The sequence below is a fragment of the Prionailurus viverrinus genome, chromosome B1, assembly GCF_022837055.1.
Source record: "Prionailurus viverrinus isolate Anna chromosome B1, UM_Priviv_1.0, whole genome shotgun sequence".
NCBI classification, from domain to species: Eukaryota; Metazoa; Chordata; class Mammalia; order Carnivora; family Felidae; genus Prionailurus; species Prionailurus viverrinus.
In genome coordinates this window covers 121,975,614-121,988,166 of record NC_062564.1, presented here as the reverse complement: position 1 = coordinate 121,988,166, position 12,553 = coordinate 121,975,614, and the positions used below count along the sequence as shown (strand labels likewise).

At 36.6% G+C, this 12,553-nt stretch overlaps 1 protein-coding gene across 5 annotated transcripts in view; it reads right to left on the bottom strand.

The window, feature by feature from the left end:
• EMCN (endomucin) overlaps positions 1-12,553 on the bottom strand; it is a 103,127-nt gene that overhangs the window by 35,529 nt on the left and 55,045 nt on the right. For all 5 annotated transcript variants that reach the window (XM_047856778.1, XM_047856781.1, XM_047856780.1 and 2 more), the window contains one exon: positions 11,611-11,721. In XM_047856778.1, coding sequence (XP_047712734.1) covers positions 11,611-11,721 — 111 coding nt within the window. The remainder of the gene's footprint in view (positions 1-11,610; positions 11,722-12,553) is intronic.

The following is a 12,553-nucleotide window of genomic DNA, read 5'->3' as shown; positions in this document are numbered from 1 at the left end:
TAAAATCACAAGGTGTTCCTGGTTAGAAAGACTTTAGAGCGAAGGTCAGCCATTTTTTTTTCTTAAAAGGCCAAATAGTAAATATTTTAGGCTTTGTGGGTCATAACTCTCTGTAGCAAGTATTCAACTTGCCGTTGTGGTGTGAATGCAGTCATGCATAACACCTAAAGAGTAGGTATGGCTGTGTTCCAATGAAACTTTACTTACAAAAACAGGTGGGGTGCTAGACCCCGTCTGTGGGCCACAGTTTGCTGAATCCTGTTTTAGAGCATCTGGTACAACTCCATATCCTCAGTAAGCCAAGAAAATGCAGACAACTACAAATCCTTTGGGCGGGGCTTAATGAGTGACATGGCCATGTGTCATATTCCCACTAAGAGATGATGCATTTCCTGACCTGAGAGAGACTCAGGAAGGTTCGGACAGATACCTCTCAAACTCAGGGAATTCCTTTAACATAAACATAGTTCAGATGAGCTTTCTACAATAAAATTACTTGAAAAAATTACAATCAAAGATCACTTCAACAACTTTGAGTGTATGTACCATGAACAAAATCTGTCATGTGAAAAATAGAGAAAAACAGAGAAAATGATTTTAAAATAACCAGAAGCCCAATAGCGATAGTTTAAAATATCCATTTGACCCCTTTGTGTGTTCACTTGACTGCCTATCAGCATCTCGAATTTAACATGCTTAAAATAGAACTCTTGACTGGTATCCTTATATCTTCCTCTTCCCCCACCTTCTTGGTTCAGTGCATGGTAACATTGTCCCCCAGCTGCACAAGCCAAAAAGTAGTAGCCTTCCGTGATTCTCCTCTTTTTCTCACCCCTATGGGCTTTGGCTTCAAAACATATTCCAAATATATTCATTACTTAATTGGCTACTGTTCATCTAGCACCGATCTCTCTCCCTAGTACCTGCAATAGCCACCTAGAAAAATCTATTTAAATTTAAGCTTCACTACTCTAATGGCTCCCTATTCCTTTCACTATGGATGGTAAGTCTTTACAAGACATGACCCCCTGTTTCACCCTGATTGGTAGATAACATCATGGAGCTCTTCCTACCTTGGGCTCCTCTGCTCACTCTTCCCTGTGCCTTGGTGTTCTCTCAGGCTACGCTCTGGCTTCCTTCTATCTATCGTGACTCTGCTCAGATGTCACCACTTAGAGAAGTCTTCTCCAACCACCTCACCTAAAGCGGACTCCTTATTTCTCTTCAAACTCCGCCACTCGGCTTCGTTTGCTCAACAGTGCTTTTATTACCACATTGACATTTTTAAAATGTACTTGCTGTCAGTTGAATATGACTCCAGGAGGACAGAGATGGCATGTTTTATTCAGAGCCGCAATTTCAGTACCTACCACCAGGTCTCTAGTAAAAATGTGGAATGAGTGAGTGAGAATAGGAAATAACAATAGTAATAAATAAGACAAATTCTACTTACCTGAATTCAATTTTTCAGGGAAAAGAATGTGTTATTTAAAATTGCCAGTTGGACAGCACTCTCAACAATAGCCAAATTATGGAAAGAGCGTACATGTCCATCAACTGATGAATGGATAAAGAAATTGTGTTTTTTATACACAATGGAATACTACGTGGCAATGAGAAAAAATGAAATATGGCCTTTTGTAGCAACGTGGATGGAACTGGAGAGTGTGATGCTAAGTGAAATAAGCCATACAGAGAAAGACAGATACCATATGGTTTCACTCTTAGGTGGATCCTGAGAAACTTAACAGAAACCCATGGGGGAGAGGAAGGAAAAAAAAAAGAGGTTAGAGTGGGAGAGAGCCAAAGCATAAGAGACTGTTAAAAACTGAGAACAAACTGAGGGTTGATGGGGGGTGGGAGGGAGGGGAGGGTGGGTGATGGGTATTGAGGAGGGCACCTTTTGGGATGAGCACTGGGTGTTGTATGCAAACCAATTTGACAATAAACTTCATATATAGAAAAATAAAATAAAATAAAATTGCTAGTTGGATAACTATAGCTACCATTAAGCATACTCTTATGATTAGTTCCACATATTATTTGCTGATGTCTGCAAGGGACAGACAATTACCATTCTGCAGATCTACAAATATTAGCTGAGAAAAGTGAAACCCCTTTCTCAACGTGGGGACAACGATTATAAATTACGTGTGTTCATTCTAATGTCTATCCTCTTCTACTAAAGTAGACAGTTTTTCTATCCACTAACCCACCCTGAATGGAAAATTTATGTAATTAATTTTTGCTTTTGATAACTAGTTAAAATACTTTTGAACATGGCATAATGCTGTATTTGGAAGATGCAGTTAAAATATTTATCAGCTGCTAGAGGATTAGGATGCAAAGACAATTAAAACCCTTTGTTCCTATTGCTATGAATATCAGGTCATAACCTTTCTTGCTGATAGACTTCATTAAGAATGAAAAAAAATTAAACTTGTATCAGACAAAACCTGATTGTTCTGTATTTAGTTTTTTTATTAGCCTTCAGAAATGCATAATAATTTTAGAAGGACGTGTCATTTATAAAAAAATGAACTATGTCTTAAGGCTTAGCTGAATCAAAATAATAACGCATGTCAGTGCAAAACCCTTATATTGAGTGTATGAAGAGGTCCAGACTTTCTTTTTTTTTTTTTTCAGACTTTTATATATGAATGCATATGCTGTTTTTTTGAGGAACAAATTCTGCAGATCTTAAATATTTAATCAAAACTAAAATAGATACCTTTTTTGTATGAAATCAAAGAGAGATTATTTTGAAAGTAATGAAGTGTTTTCATACGGCACTTCAAATTTGGATTCAGTTCTGTGGCCATAAAAGTTTATTAAAGATGAATGTTATAGAACACGGATAAAGTGGGAATTCATGAAATGTGAAGTCATTTACAATTGTTCCTGAGTTTTACTTGTAAGTTTCATAATACATGTTTTTAGAAAAATCTAGACTCTGATCTATAGTGAAGTGAGTAAAGTCAGATAGCAAATGAGTGTAGTGCATGCTATTAAGCTACTCTCAAATTTAACTATTTACTAAAGACCAAAATCTTAGTCAAAGTGGTTGGCAACTTTAAATCTGTTTGTTGAGTTTTATTCTATGAAATGGAAGTATTATGAAATGCAAGAGAACTTCTAAATTTTCAAACTTAAATCCACATTAATCGAAAACTATATTCAGTTAGCTTTTAAAACAGAAAGCTTAAACAGCAAAACAACAAACAACTTTGCTAAATATCGTCTTATAAAGAATATTGTGCTCCTAACTATATATGCATATATAACTGTATATAGTTATGCATAGAAAATGTCACTAACAGGAAAGGAGAAAAGGTACATTCCCATATATATTCCATATATAATTCTTTACTGATATGCTTAAAAATAATTTACTATGCCCAATTCATGTTTTCCTTATCATTTTCTTATGCACAGTGTTGGCTGAGTCATTATATGTGACATTAGAGTTGACCCCAGATCAACACAGGTTTGAAATGTGTGGGTCTACTTATACACGGATTTTTTTTTTTTTTTTGGTGCAGTGTAGGACTATAAATGTATTTTCTTTTCCTAATGATTTTTAAAAATTTATTTATTTTTGAGAGAGAGAGAGAGAGAGAGAGAGAGACAGAACTAGAACGGGGGAGGGGCAGAGAGCAAGAGGGAGACACAGACTCCAAAGCAGACTCCAGGCTCTGAGCTGTCAGCACAGCCCAACGCGGGGTTCGAACTCACGAACTGCGAAATCATGACCTGAGCCAAAGTTAGATGCTTGATGGACTGAGCCATCCAGGAGCCCTTCCTTATGACTTTCTTAATAACATCTTCTCTTCTTTAGGTTACTTTATTATAAGAATACAGTATATGATACATATTACATACATGTGTTAATTGACTACTTATGTTATTTGTAAGGTCAACGGTAGGCTATTAGTAATTAAGTTTTTGGGGAGTCAAAGTTATACGTGGGTTTTCTACTGCCCAGAAGGTCAGCCCTCCCAACCCCCATGTTGGTCAAGTGTTAACTTGTATTTCTGGTTTGGCTAAACCATGACTTGTATATGACTCAGACTTTGTTGTCCTAAGAATTCCTCTTGTATCTGCCCATGTGAAACAATACAAACTAATTAAATATCATGTAAGAGATGTTATGATTAAGTTCCCAGATAAGTGGCATAGGTATATGGTGCAGTTCCCTAAGGAAATAATGAGCCTGGGTGGTCTGATAAATTAATAGTTTCCAAAGGATGAGATGCATAGTGTTTATGAGATTCCATAAGGCAGTACTGGAAAGTGACATTAAATAAGATTGATACATTCAATGAGAATGTTATTATCTTTTCAGCTTTCTTTCAGTTTATTTGGTTTTTTTCAATGAGGAACTTTCAAAATTACAATTTAATGCAAATGTGTGATGAATACCTAACATGTGCTTATCTTGATTTATTTTTTTAAACAAGAATGACCAAGCCTTAAACAAAGAGCCTTTGGCAAGCAACAAAACCTAGCTACAACTTAATTATATTTTGTTTTGTTTTTTAATTTGTTTTAATATTTATTTATTTTTAAGAGAGAGAGAGACAGAGTGCCAGAGGGGAGGGGCAGAGCAGGAGAGGGACACAGAATCTGAAGCAGGCTCCAGGCTCTGAGCTGTCGGCACAGAGCCTGACGTGGGACATGAACTCATGAACCGTGAGATCATTACCTGAGCCAAAGTCAGATGCTTAACCCAGTGAACCACCCAGGTGCCCCTTTAAATTGTTTTTATAGTGATTTTATAGGTACTGTTGATGCCTAATGAAACACATTTTTCATTTACAATGGTTTTCTTTTCAAGCAAATTTAAGAACAAAAAGTGCATCAGTTTAAAGGAAGCTAATAAATAATAGTGCAAATGGTTTACATATCTCTTAACACTCATTAAATTGTGGGAAATACTGAGCTAAAATCTTGTAGAGGCCCTTGATGGATGTGTAGAATCGGGATAAGCAATTGGAGGAAAGAAGAGAGGAAGAAGAAATAGGAACATGCAAATGAGGAGCTCAGGATGAAAAAGCCGGTCAAGAATAAATCTGGCCTGATGGGTGAACCACCTTTCTTAGAATCACAGGCTTATATTCTGGGCCAGCCAATCAGCCGATTTGTGTTGTAATTGGTGAACACTTACTTGTCAAGCATATGATTCACACAATTAAAAGCAAATTGTGGGGTGCCTGGGTGGCTCAGTCGGTGAAGCGTCCAACTCTTGATTTCAGCTCAGGTCATGATCTCACAGTTCATGAGATTGAGCCCCGTGTCAGGCTCTGCACAGACAGCACAGAGCCTGCTTGGGATTCTCTCTCTCCCTCTCTCCATGCCCCTCCCCCACTAGCATGTGGTCTCTCTTTCAAAATAAATAAATAAACTGACTTGTTTTCTACTACCTTTATATACTTCATATAAAATAGTCATGATGAGAACAAATAGGGTATAGTGAAGAGTTTATGAGTTTTGAGGCAAGAAAAACAGTGTTTGAATTTAATTCTTTTAATTTAACCATGGCCAAGTCATTTAGTCTTTCTGAACCTATTTCCTTATTTGAAACTGGTGTGATAAATACCAACTTTGCCTGGCCTTTATAAGGATTATTATTAATAAAATAATAGCTAACATTTATTATGTTTACTTGCCAGGAATTGTTTTAAGCTTTGTGTATTTTATCTCTTTTAATCTTCACAAGAATCCTACAAGGTTATGATCTTCTAGCTCTTTTACAGATGAGGAAACTGAGGCACAGAGAAGTTAAGTGGCTTATCAAAGGCCATAGTACAAATAAATGATTGTGTTATTATTTGAGCCTGAGCAACCGCACTTCAGAATCATGCTTCATAACCAATAAGCTAACTTCCTCTTGGCATGATTAAAGAGCTTAATTTTTATTTTAAGACGGGTGTGGTGCCTGAAAAAGCAGGGCTTGAGCGTAGGTCGTTCTCATGTTTAGCTACCAGTATATCTAAAATGTCTATTTGGTTATTGTACAATTATCTCTGGTTTTGGTGCAGACATAAACTCCATACTAAGCTGGAATAAATTATAGAAGAGAGATACATATTTGATAAACTAGTTACTATTTGTAAATGTTATTACTCTTCCTTAATAACCTACTGATGACTTATAAATGTTATTCATTTCTACTTGACAGAAGCCAGATTTTAAGTCTGTAATATTGTATATGCTGTGGTAGCAGGAAATCTGGCTTGGCAAAACCCTTGTAGGTATTTGGACCAAGTCCTTGCCTTCGTTGAGTTAAGTATTGGCATATTGTCCATCTCGATCTGCCTTTTACGTATAATCTTATCCACATTCTTTCCTCAGCCAAGTGAGAATTCACCAGCAAGAGAAAGAGTAATAGTTTTCCCTTCCTTGCCAATCTCTTGCAGTGTGTACCGTGCTTGCTTTTAAATCTGGTTACAGATACCTACGTGATTAAATGACCAGCAAGAAAAGCACCTATTTTGCTGTCTCCTCTCCATCTTCCTCTTCCTTTACTCTTCTCTCCTCAGAAACCAACTGAATGTGCACCCAGTACCTGGGAATAGGACCTTATTGGAACAGGTCTTTGCAGTTGTAATTAAGTTAAGGAACTTCATAACTTCAGGCATCTGTATAAGAGAATGCACAGTGTCCGGGTGGCTCAGTCGACTAAGGGTCCGACTTTGGCTCAGGTCACAATCTCGCAGTTCATGAGTTCGAGTCCACGTCAGGCTCTGTGCTGAGCGCTCAGAGCCTGGACCCTGCTTCAGATTCTGTGTTTCCTTCTCTCTCTGTTCCTTTTCCTGCTTACACTCTGTCTTGCTCTCTCTCCCAAAAATAAATAATAAAAACATTAAACACTCAGAAAATAAAAAAGAAGAAAATGCACAGACAGAAAGAGGAGACACAGAGGGAGGAGAAGGCATGTGAATACACAGAGAAGAAGACCATGTGAAGACAGAGGCAGAGATTAAAGGGGTGCATCTACAAGCCAAGGAATGCAAAGGCCTTCTGGCGGCCATCCCTAAACACTAAATTAGTGATACTTTCTATCTTAAAAATTCTGGAATTCCAGGAACATGTCTTCTCCAGGTTGAATAAAAGAGTGACATAGGAGAAATACACAGAACTTTAAGAGAATGGGAAATGATTAGAGATAAATGGTTTGAGGACTTGCTTCTTTTTGATCTACATCCTTTCTAGGGAGTAAAGCAATAAATTTCACTAACTCTTCTTTACTTGAAATCAAATCTACACTTCAGATGAGGTACCCACAGTGCTTTTACCTGATAGTTACTATCCAAGGATCCATTACCCTATGTTTAAGAGGAAGATAAAGCTTCAGCTGTTCAACCTTCTCTTACCAGTAGATTGTTTGGTTCTCCTCCTGTCTCTGGCTCTTGGGTTTGCTAATTTTGAATATTTATGTGCGTGATGGTTAGAGATGGAAAGGGAACATTGCTCTGCTAACTGGGAATCTGGGCTAGCTCCTGGTTTCATCAGGCGCAAATGGAAATGCGTGCAAACTCATTACAGCAAATGGATTCCATACTAAGCAGGAAGCACCTTGAGAAACAAGAGAGGCCTGAGGAGAAATGACTACCCCAAAAATGAGTTTTGTAAAAAAAATATCTAAAGGATTTAGTATGGAACTGGTTAATCAAATGGCAAATGCAAAGAGTAGCAGTAAATACCTTTATTTAATTATCTTGCTTTCCAGGGTGCCTTATTTTTCAAGAAATAGCTTTGTGGGTGTATTTTTTTTAAACTACTTGGAAGAAAGCCACTTCAAACTGTGTTTAGAAGCTAAATAAATACAATAGTCCCCAGAACAGAGATGCATAGGGCATTTTACTGCATAAATCAAAGTAAAATTAGGAGTCTTAATGGACTCATGGGGCTGACCACACACTTCTGTATAAGTGCTAATTTTAATAAACCATGGTCCCTGAATGACATTTTCCTAATCAGCGACTGAATGAGTATTAGTGCAGAATACAGATTATTTGAGCTTAGTCTTCAACTGCTATACATTTTGCAGATGCATATTTACTTTTATTCTTGTTTATATTCAGGACAATCATATGATGAAATGGATGGGGTTTTGGTCTGCTAAAGGTACCTTACAGACATATATTGCCTGCAAAATAGATTCTACTTAACAGAAGCCAAAACACTACCACAAGGAAATGTTCTACATATGAAGGAGCAATGGCCCCTCTCTTCAAATTCCTCTATGTGGAAATTGTCTCATTAAATAAAACCATTAGTTCACAGTTATGGTATGAAATTAGGCTCCTTCTATATAACCTCCTTTATGCTATGCTAAAGAGAATTCAATATAATGGGAAAATGGATGTTCCCGATGTGTTTCTATTTTTTTTTTATGTTTATTTTTGAGAGAGACAGAGTGTGAGCAGGGGAGGGGCAGAGAGAGAAAGAGAGAGGGAGACACAAAATCCGAAGTAGGCTCCAGGCTCTGAGCTGTCAGCACAGAGCCCAACGCGGGGCTTGAACCCACGAACGGTGAGATCATGACCTGAGCCGAAGTCGGATGCTTAACCAACTGAGCCACCCAGGCGCCCCTGTTCCTGATGTACTGGGCCTTGCACATCCCACTTGCCATCTCCTTCTACCATAGAGATCTCCCAAGAAGAGACTTGGAGAGTCATCTATAGCTGTTTCTTATTAAGGACTATGGATATGCCAAGAATGCCTTTATTGTTTATAATGGATGGTATGTGATAAGGCTGTTATGGCAGATTACTAGCTTTTCCAGTCAGGATATTTTGAATAAAAATACAAATTACTTCACACCATGGAGGCCAGGATTTGGGAAGTGCTTATAGTGACGATATATGTGGTTGGAGCTAGAAAGTTGTCTAAGCTCAAGGGAGCTCTAGGTCTTGCCGCTCTCTCTGTCTCTCACGAACAACTTAATCTTGCTCATGGGGTCTGTTCATCTCCCACATCCCTTCTCTCCATTCTTCCCTATCAATTTTTATTATTCATACCATCTGTTTGCTTATGCCATAGGTATGCACAGGATTCGTCATGGTTGTCTCAGACTCACTCTGTTGAAACCTTTCTGCTTCAGTTTTCACAGCTAATCACTTTTTCATTTGTTTGAGTTTTCTAGTTAAGGTTACACAGAAAGTAAACTTGATTAGACTAGCTCAACATTTTCTTTCCTTTTGTTTTTATTTTATTTTATTTTATTTTATTATTTTATTTTATTTTTTAATGTTTATTTTGAGAGAGAGAGAGAGAGAGAAAGCAGGAGAGGGGCAGAGAGAGAGGGAGAGAGAGAGAATCCCAAGCAGACTTCTCACTGTCTAAGCAGAGCCTTGACATAAAGCTTGAACTCATGAACCATGAGATCATGACCTGAGCGGATATCAAGAGTCAGGCACTTAACCAACTGAGCTACTCAGGTGCCCCTCCTTTTATTTTTAGATAAAGTTTTATAAAAAAATTCACAACCAAACTCACTCATTTTAAGTGTACAAGTCAATAATTTTCAGTAAATTTATAGAGCTGTACAACCAAGACTGTAATCCAGATTTAGAATATTTTCAACATAAAAAACTCCCTTGGGACTTTCTGCAGTCAATCCCCAGTTCCACCTCCAGCTTTAGGCAACTACTTATGTGGTTTCTGACCCTATAAGAATGTCTATTCTGGATGTTTCATATAAATAGAATTATAAAATATGTGGTGTTTTTTAAAAGGCTTTTTTCACTGAGCATAATGGTTTTGAGGTTCATGGTATTACCACATGCATCAGTAATTTGTTCCTTTAAATTGCTGAATAGTAGCCCATTGTATGGATATCCTGTTTTAGAATGATCCAAACCCATTTCAAATGGAAAAACCAATGGAATATTCCATCACACCAGTTAGTGGGCATTTGGATTGTTTCCAGTGTGACTATTATGAATATTGTTACTATTAATAATGTCTCAAAAACACCTGTCTTGATTACTATAGCTTTAGAGTAAGTTTCGAAGTTAGCTTATGTAAGTCCTCCAACTTTGCTCTTCCTTGACCAAATAGTTTTAGCTATTCTAGGTATTTTTCATTTCCAAATATTATTTAGGATCATCTTATCAATTTCTAATGATTTGCTGTGATTCTGTGATTCTGATAGGAATTGAATTGAATAAATTAGTCAAATATTTATCAATGGGGGGGAATGCCAACTTAAAATATTCAGTCTTTCCATCAATGAATATGTAATATCTCTCCATTTACTTATTTAATATCTCGCAGAACAATAGTTCATTGTGCAAATCTTACACTTCTACTATTAAATATATTCCTAAATATTTTATTCTTTCTGGTGCTTTTGTTAATGTCATTATTCCCTTAATTTTATTTTTGAATTGTCATTATTAACATGCAGAAATATGGTTTATTTTTGTATCTCTTATATCTTGTGATGGGAAATACTCTATTAGCTTTAGTAGTTTCTGAATTTTTTGGTTTTCTACATAAATTATGATATAGTATGCTAAGAAAATCTGTTTTATTTCTTCCTTTCAAATCTATATGAATGGATCTATCTATCTGTCTATCTATTCTACCTACCTACCTACCTACCTGTCATCACCTTATTGTCCTATCTAGGACCCTTGGTTATAATTTTGAAAAGAATGGACTCTTCGCTGTGTTCAAGATCTTAAGAGGAAACCATGAAATATTTCACTATTAAGGATGATGTTTTCATAGATACCCTTTTCAGTTGGGGGAAATTACACTTTATTTCTAGTTTACTGAAATTTCTAATTAAAAGTGTGTACTAAATTTTGTCAAATGCTTTTTCTGCATCTACTGACTCCACCAATATAGTGCGTTGCTCTACTTGATTTTCATGTAATAAGCCAGTCATACATTCCTGGATGAAAATCACTTATTTATGTTTTCTATCCCTTTCTGTATCTTGCCAAAGTTGGTTTGTTAATATTTTATTAAGGATAGTTGCATCAATGTTCATGAAGGATATTGGTTTTCTTTACTTGATTTTGTTTTCTTTTCATTCTTTTCTAGCTTTGGTACGAGGATAAAGCTGGCCTCAATTACTTCTGTAGTGTTCCTTCCTCCTCTTCCTGAAAGGATTTGAGAAGAATGGTATCATTTCTTTTGAATATAGAATTCAGAGTTGAAGCCATCCTGCTTGAAGTTTTCTTCATGGGACCATTTAAAATTTCTAATGCAATATCTTTAATTGTTTCTATATCTTTTCAGACTACCTATCTTATTGAGTCAATTTTAGCAATTTGTTTCTAAGAATTTTCCCATTTCATCAAAGTTTTCTAATTTGTTGCCAAGGTCACTTTTTGTGCTTTGTGTCAGGGGATATCATAGATTACTGTTTGGCCTTAAAGTGATCTTTCCTGGCACCCACCCATTTGTGGCTATGGAGGGATAAAGTATCACGGTACAAAGCCAAGTTGCCAAATGGTTGTCCAATTTGGTAGAGACCAGATAAGACAAGTGGGGGCATGGTTCTTCGGTAGCTGTGGGCTGGAAAATGTTCTGAATTTAATGCTATCCAACATACAAATTTAACATTTCAGCATGAATTTTTACACTTACTCTTGTGTTGGGAACTCTGTGATGTTGAAGCAGCGTTGGGAAGTGGAGGATTTGTCACTGTTGCATTTGCAGTGGTGAACTCATTCTTCATGACACCCTTGGTTGTGTTTCCTAATGATGTAAAAGGATAAGCAGCCATCAGGGGTATAACCAATAAATAATCTCATTAGCATTAATATTAAAATCCAGTTACAACTTGAACTTTAGTTACTGAAAGTCTTCTGATCAAGACTTAGAAATTCAACATTTTGGTGAGTACCTTTTGGTGATCAGTTAATTACATCAAGAAAATGGAGGAATATTAGACTCTTCTGTACGTCTGCTATAGGTTATCTCATTTGAACAGAATAGTAATCCTATTAATTAAGTAATAATTATCATCGTTCTTTAACACATGAGATTCAGAAAAGTTAACTTCCCCATTTTCATGTAACTTGTAACAGAAGAGAGGCAGGATCTGAATCCAAGCCTTTCTGATGCAAAAGTTAATCACTCAGCTACCCTAGAAAGGGGGTGGTAAGAAAGGTGGTAAGAAAGAAAGTAGTTTAAGATGGTAGTTCCCATGCTGTCTGGGAAAGAATTTTTAGGTGGGTGGAATAGACAGCAGGAAAGGGATAACAGGAAGTACATAGAATAAACTTTACATTTTTTTGGCAGAAGGGGAAGGAGAATTAACAACAAAGGAAAGGTAACCTGAACTTACGAAAATAACACTGGAATATGACTACTTGAAAAAATTTATATTTACACAAATATTATAAAAACAAAATGATGAATGGCCCTCAGTCTTTTCAAAGTCTAATGTGGAGAACATTGGGTTAGTGAAGAAACGACAGACATGATGATTAGTGCGTGCTTAGAGTTAACTAGATATGATGGTAGCTGGAGGTGGGAGAAATCAGTTTAATAGATTTCTTTCACAACGTAGGCTGAATTGCTGTTT